Source organism: Halichoerus grypus, chromosome 2, assembly GCF_964656455.1.
Source record: "Halichoerus grypus chromosome 2, mHalGry1.hap1.1, whole genome shotgun sequence".
In the NCBI taxonomy this organism is placed as follows: Eukaryota; Metazoa; Chordata; class Mammalia; order Carnivora; family Phocidae; genus Halichoerus; species Halichoerus grypus.
This window is the reverse complement of record NC_135713.1, coordinates 24466629-24474322: the sequence shown is the minus strand read 5'-3', so window position 1 is coordinate 24474322 and position 7694 is coordinate 24466629. Positions and strand designations below refer to the sequence as shown.

The window sequence follows — 7694 nt, the reverse complement described above, 5'->3', positions numbered from 1 at the left end:
CTATTCTTTTTGATTTCTTATCTCCCTTTATCTCAATCCTACCAATTCCTAAACCTCTGCTTAAATATCCCTCTCTCTTCTTTCTTTCCCCTGCTATTCTTTTTGAATCTTATCTCCCTTTATCTCAATCCTACCAATTCCTAAACCTTCCATACCCTCCTCCACCTGGCAGAAACAGTTTCCCCTTCCTATGAACACTTGGATCTCTATCTCTCTGAAGGCATCTCCCCGCCACCTTCTGGTGGACACTATAGCTAGGAGTTTATGGCAGCCCTTCCTCCTGGACCATGAGCTTCTGGAGAGAAGGGAAGATATGTCTATTTGGCTTACTGTCGGATATTTCATGGCACACACTGGATTGCCCACTGCTTGAACAAATGAATGAATAAATGAAAAATCTCCTTTGCAAAGCTATGAATTCTCTCAGTTAAAAAATTATGATATAGCCTCTGTAGAAATAGGAGGCAGTTTAAAAGAGAACAAGCATATGAAATATTATAGCTCTGAATATGCTAAAAACATTTTATTTACTCATAGTATCAGAATGCTGGAAGGATTTTATCCTTATTTCCCTCTGGTCTGGCTCTTACTTTTTCTTTTTCTTTTTTAAATCAGAGATCCATAGACATTTTTTTTCTATGGGAGTGAAATAAAGGATGGAGATTTGGGATGGACAAAAATATAGAACTGTCTTTTTTTATCTAAAGCAATTACCATGAGGAAAAACAGCTTTCTTCTTAATACAGCAATTCCATAAATAACAGTAAAATTCTTGATGCCCCAGCAGTAAGAAGTCTTCAGGGCAGCACCAATGATGTATAATGCTGGCTGGGAGAAACTATTGTTTACAAGCTAATTGTTGTATAACAAGTTGGCTTTAGTTAGCTGTTTGAGAGGTTCAAACAGCAGATTTGGAAAGATAAAGTGTGTATCAGCATGTACATTTTTTTTTAAATCTCTGATTAAAAACAATAGTTTGAGAGAATTGAAAAAAACAAGTTAGAAAAAAACAGTTTATTAAGTAATATCATATAAATAACTTGTTACAAAAATTGATTTGCAAAAGGCATATTTAACTCTTTGTGAGAAATCACTTTTTAAATTGCATTCTTTTCAAATGTATATGTCTAAGAAAACAAAGGAAAATAAAAGAAGCCATTTCAAGGAGCGTGGCTTTGCCATTTGACTACCACAAAAGGCCCGGCCACACTGAGCTGTAAGGTAATCATCTTACCTCTCCTTCGAATACAGGAAGCTTTCTCATGTAAACTGTGAAGTTATGAAAATCTCCCCAACTAGAAATGTTGATGAAAGCTGAGCAGTGGTTGTTTCTATCAGGTGTTCTCATTGCCTCATAGAAGAACCATATGACTGAGCATTACAGCCAGCAAATCTTCAAGGGTGGCATCAGCTTCAATTTATACTTGGGAGTATTTTTAATTAAAAACAATCAATACCAAAAAGCTTTTATTTTCTGGGTTTAAAAATCACAAATCACAGTAGGAGAATGCCAAATTGTCTTAGCTTGGTACTACTGAAGACGCACGTAGCATTTATTATAAGGCCTATTCTTAGGCAGTTTACTTTCAAAGCAATGAAAAGAATCACAAACAAAACAATACGGTGGTTTCGAAGCGTTCCTACGTTTCTTCCGAGCAGATCAGTTGGTTTGCTACACAGCATTCTCCCTGAATGCCTTAGCAATTCTATACATTTGATTCCTTAATAAACACTAAACTAATAGATCATAGAAAACTAAAAGCTTATAGAAGGTGCCTCTAGACATATTTACATAAATAACATAGTCTCGCAAGAAAGACCAAGATCTCATTATAGCGGAATGCTTTTTCCACAACACTGGATCCATGCCTCATTTGTCAAATTAACCCCATTTGAAGAGAAATTTGAGTTTGTGGTCCATGGGTTTTAAAAAAAAAAACTGGAATTAAGCAACTTGTAAAAGCTCTTTTGAAATTAATCTAATAACCCAGTGGCTCTCAGGCTAAGTGCCTTGGTCCTGTCTGAAATACAGTGGGTAATAGGCTTTGTTTCCATTTGACCTCCTTTTGGCACTTTCATCTGCTGGCTCTGTCGGGCTAACATTCCCCCCAAATTAAAAAATGAAAATGCATCATAAATAAGGTATTACAAAATGGGGAGTAGATTAAAGATTGTCTCAGCAATGCTTAAATTAAATTGACGATGCAGAGACCATAAACTTCTGGCTTTAAAAATGAGCTATCTCTTTATTAACTTTTAACAAGTGTGTGAGTCAATGTATTTCCTTTCTAAGAGGGTATTCCTCTGCACACTGAATATGATCAGGGTCTGATTTTTTTAGTAGAAAATTGCCCCTTTAGAAAACTATTCCATAAAGATGCCAAAGGGAGATTAAAAATGCTGCAAACATAATAGTCACTGAACTTTTAAGGAGACCATACTGTGATTCTGTATTCTCTGGAAAAGAAAGCTGCTTGTCGGACTTTGGAAAATAGTTCATCTTCCTGAAGATCCATACACTAAGTCTTAATCTTTCCACTCTTAACAATCTGATAGAGGGGCCTGGGTTTTAGTGTTAAATGTAAATGCTTGACTGTTTAATCCTCTGCAACAATTCAAAAAAGATTTCATCTAGACGAAATCATAAAAAATAAAATTACACTAAAACGATCCTTTTTAGAGGATACCTTTCAAAATAGTGGGGGGATCATGACTTTCTAGAGTGTTCTTCCCAAGTAATTACATTGCTTTAAAACTAGTGACTAGGGTAAGATAATTGATTTGGTGGTTTGGTTCCTGGGGAAAATGAATTTAGGTGTGCCTGATTTAAATACTTAGTTTGGGCCAAGAACCAACTCTGTTCTTCCCTTTCAGCTGCATACTTTTATGGTCCTCAAGTATGTAGAATTGAGGAATTCTTAATTCATAGTTTATACATTTATCTCCAATGACATACCCATTTCAAGGCAAAGCATTTGATGGAAGGTATTGCTCAGCAAATTAGGGTATCTAATATTTATGCACTTAGAAATGAAAGTAATGGAAACTTTCTAAAGTTAATTTGGATTTGTAAATTTTGGATGCTTCTAAGATATTCAACTTTTAAGAAATTTTTGTACAACTTTTTTGGAGCTCAAAATGAACACTAAGCCAGAATTTTTTTTTTTAATGAGTTAAAATTGAATTGCCAGGTTTTGTTTCATTTGAAAATGGAGTCAGTTTGTATCTGAAACTCCCTTCACACAACTAAACTGTAAAGCTAAGAAAGCTCTGTAAAAAACATTTATTTACTGTGCCCAGAGCCCCTGTCTTATGGTTCCATGGAACCATCTATTCTTCTCTCCCATTTGATTTCATTTTTTATTTGGGGACAAATGTTTATGCCTTTTAGCAGAAAGTGGCTATGAAGTGAAGGGGTTGTAAACTTATGCAAGGTAGTTTAACATTTTAAAAATCCCAGCTTATTTTAGGGAACATCTTGGTGGTTTGAAGAAACCCTCTCCTTTGAATGGAGGGGAAAAAAATTTCAGAAGGGGCTCAAAGTCCTTGAAGCAATCCACAGAAGTGATCTGCTTATAATTAAGGAATTTTAGTTTCATAGTGACTAAAGCAAATATTAAATTTTACCTCTTCCCATTTTCCTTCCATCCTTCTTGTCACTAACATCTAATATCAGGACAGAGACTTTGTGAAAACTGAGCTGAAAACTAGTTTTTTTCTCCAGTAATCATTCATGTTGACTGGGGTCCTTGACGCGATATCTTGGTGGGAAGGAAGTGAGACCCACACGGAATCATGAAAGTATGGCTCTCATTATTTCCATGACATCAGAGAGTATTAATTATAGTAAAATACTTACAGGACGCTAGTACTAAATATTCAGCTCTAGTCTTAAATTATCCAATTTCTTAGAGATTCACTTTATCATCAGGTTTTGTGGTAAGAGATTAAGCAGTAATTTCAATATTTAGTCATGTTAACTTGTTCTTGGCTCACTGTACCATCTTCAAGGTGGGATAACATACCCTGCCAATTGTATCTCAAATGTTCCACTACAGAACTACTTACTTTCACTTATGAGGAGAGAATAAACCTTACCCTTAAACATTGGAAGTTGCTAGTGTCGACCCTCAGACATTCCAATTAACCCAAAAGTTCAAAAGGAAGACTTCTGATGATATCTTTCTTTTTACAGGACTGTCTTTCTTGATACAATTTATTACATGATGTGAAACATAAGGACAGAGAGCTCTTTGATTTTACAGTAAGTCATGTGGTTAAGGTGGTGTTCTATTGCTATAAATAACTAGTTCTTACTAATTAACTTTACTATCTTTTTTCCACATTTAACTGTGACTATGATATTCATTATAAGTGAAACCCTCCTGTAGTATTTTGTTTGCATTCCTGTGTGTGTGTGTGTATGTGTATGAAGAACTAACAAAAGAAACCCCTGAAAACATGAAATACTTGTTAGTACACAGGGAAGTCCATTACAAAATAGGAAACCATTCGGTAACACAAAGAAGAATATGGATATAAAACTTTTTCACTCTAATTGGGTAACCCAAAAGACTACATTTCTCTTATTTTAACGTGCCGTCTTTACTTCCTGGGTAATACACCTATTTAAAACTTAACAACTGTATGTTTCCAAATAGAAAGTATGTACTAATATGACAGTAGCCCCAAATGGAAATAACATTATCTGTAGAAAATTAACATTAATTGAAAATAAATCCCTAAGACTAATAATTGAAGTCAGCATATTCATAAGTACATAATATATATTTATATATATATGTATATGTATATACACAGAGCCTGGGTTTGCTTTTTTTTTTAAGTTTTCAAAACAACGATGTTTTCATTACAGTACTTTGGAAATTTCTGATGACTGCACAATGTAAGATTCTAATGATACAAATCATTAGAACAGCCATACGAAATAAATGATTTGAACCTACCAAAAGGATTAGTTCAGTTCAGTTGGGTCCTCTGGAAAATAACTATGATGCTAATTGCATAATTAGAGAAATAATAGATTGGATGGCTTGTACATTACTTTTCCGTTGTAGTTTGAGACCATCACTTTATCATTATAGTTCAAAGACAAGGATGGCAAGGTTGCCATAGCAACAGAGTTAAAAACAATGAAAAAATATTAATGCTTTTGAAAGTCAACTATCATTTTAATACAATCTTAAACACTCTTATTGAAGGGAATCACATTTTTCCCTTCGTAAGCGTCTTCCAAACATGTACTATGTAGTTTTTCACTATGATCTCAACAATATATCTATATCTATCATGTCATATAAATATATAGATGTTTCCAGATGTGAAGGACAGGGTTTCAAGTTCAAGTGTGGCTGGCTGTCATTTCCCCATTAAACTCTGAGGGCGGGATTTGAGTTTTATTTAATCTATCTTTACTAATGCAACTTAATTGTGTACAAAGTCTCTGAAGAGTATGAGTTATTGTACTTCACGCTGCTATTTTCAAGTATATTAGAATAATACTGACAACAACTACAGACAAGGAGTTAAAATTTGTCTCAGAAAAGTTCCTTCAAGAATTTTAAATAATTAGACTTATTTGTAGTTAGCTTACTGATGGTTGAAATAATTTTAAGTGATCTGTGGTACATTTGGTGGCCCAAACTTTAAAATATGCTAAATATTTCCTTTGTCAACATCATTAGCTATTTTCCCTTTCTCTTTATATGGTACAAGGGCAAACTTTCACAGGTTTAATATATAATAAATTATGAGTTAGTGGCAAGGAATGAGGTATTACATTTTGTTTGTTGTTTTCCAACGTTACCATTTAATTTGCTTCTAGTCCAAAAGAGGAACAAGAATCTTAAAACGTTGGTGGATTTGATGATTTGAATAGTCATTGGTGCCGGATAAAGTTCTTGAAGAACAAAAAGGATGGGCAAATGCCGTTTTAAATTCTTTGCGACACACCCATAATACACACCCATCTATATAGTTCGTTATCTCCTTGTGAGCTGATATACCAGGACCAAGTTCACAGTTGTTCCTCCCTCACTCCTCTTACTAAAACTATGTATGTATTTTTATCATTAAAGCACAGTCCCTCATCCCATTAGCCTGTGAAATGTACAGCCAGAGCGACCAGCCGACCCCAGTCAGTGGAGTGTAGCAGGGAGACCAGCCCAGGGACACTGAGCCCGTCCGCAGCTCGCCCTAAGAGAACGAGGGAAAATACCACTCCTGGCGCTCTCCTCCAGCACGGGGCCTGCTGGGCTGACTGACATGGTTAACTGGATGCGCTAAAAAATAAACATTTGCCTCTTGGAAGCTCATAAAAGTGTACTAGAAAAAAGTCTCTAACATTGGATCCACACCGGCTGCAGCCATTGACGTTTGGAACGGGTAGAGCAGAGAACCCTTCACGGAGCGGCGGATAAAGTAGAAAGAAAGAGCCACTTCACCTATTTTCGGTGTCGTACTGGAAAAGGAAAAAGGCAAAAGGCAACGCATTAGGAGTCTTTGTCACTGTCCACGCCTCCGTACATGTCTGCGAGCTTTTTGAACCGGGGGCCCCAGTCACTAAGGTAGTCGTAGTCTTGGTCTCCATCCGTGGTCACCGACTCCAGCGAGCTCAGCGAATTGGCCACCGAGCCGGTGCCCTCGTAGGCGTAGGTGGCCAAGGAGTCGTAGGGCGGCGCGGTGGGGTCCGTGTCATTCTCCTTTAACCTTTGGTTAATGAAATCCCGGACGTCGGTGTTGTCGCGAGCTGCGGGAGTCCGTCGGGGTAGAAAAAGGGCCTCGGGCACGATGTCCCTGCGTAATTTGCTGTCCTCTATGGCTTCGGGGTTCCTCAGGGTGCCGATATCAAAGGCCTGGGTGTCCTCCTCGCCCCCGCCTTCGTCGTTGTAACTGACAATGTTGTCTCTGATGTCCTCTTTGGAGATGATCAAAGGTTCTTTTTTCCGCTGCCGCCTCAAAGCTGCAAACAACACCACTGTCACTGGAAGCAGAAACAAAGCAGAACGGGGAAGGGAAAGTTAATTCGCCGCCCAATTAATGTCAGCAAGACACACCGTGCCCCAATGTGAAGTTTTAAAACTTCTCTAGGAAACTGCAGACTCAACTTTTATTGCTTTGAGGTTGCGCTTGCCTCCCTGCGTGATCAAACCAGGACCCTCCCCCCCAAAACCAGAGTAAATATTTGAAAGAGAGTTACGATTTAAGTAGAGGATAAAACACCTTCATATTTTGTCAGTAGTTCCCTTTTGCTTTGAAACGGCAAACTTGTTTTCAAGGTAAGGAAAAAATAAAATAATAATAAAAAAAGCTCAAACAGCGAGAGTGCGGCAATAAGAGTACAAATTATGCTGAACACCTAAAATGCTCTGAAACTGCTTATAAGCACAAGGCTGGCACCTTCGGGATGTGTTGAAGGTTTGCATAACTCCACAGCTAAAATAACTTCTGCACTATGCCTTCTTCTTCTTCTTCTTCTTCTTCTTTTTTTTCTTCCCTGGGAGAAGTGTAAAATTAGTTTGAAACCCAAAGTAGAGATGTGAATGTCTGCATACCTTTCTACATAGAAGAAATATGATTACAGATAATACCTGGAGAGGCCCAGATACAATTCAGAAAGCCGTTCTGGACTTAAAGATCAGCCCATTTAAAAGGGGGCAGGTTATAAGACACGC

General features: G+C 37.2%; 1 protein-coding gene across 2 annotated transcripts in view; it reads right to left on the bottom strand.

Annotated features, from left to right (window-relative positions):
• Positions 1 to 1003: 1003 nt before the first annotated feature.
• The window catches only part of CDH6 (cadherin 6), a 125088-nt gene continuing 118397 nt past the window's right edge, over positions 1004 to 7694 (bottom strand). For both annotated transcript variants that reach the window (XM_036088432.2, XM_036088431.2), the window contains exon 12: positions 1004 to 7003. In XM_036088432.2, the coding sequence (XP_035944325.1) occupies positions 6513 to 7003 (491 nt within the window). In that variant the 3' untranslated portion in view covers positions 1004 to 6512. The remainder of the gene's footprint in view (positions 7004 to 7694) is intronic.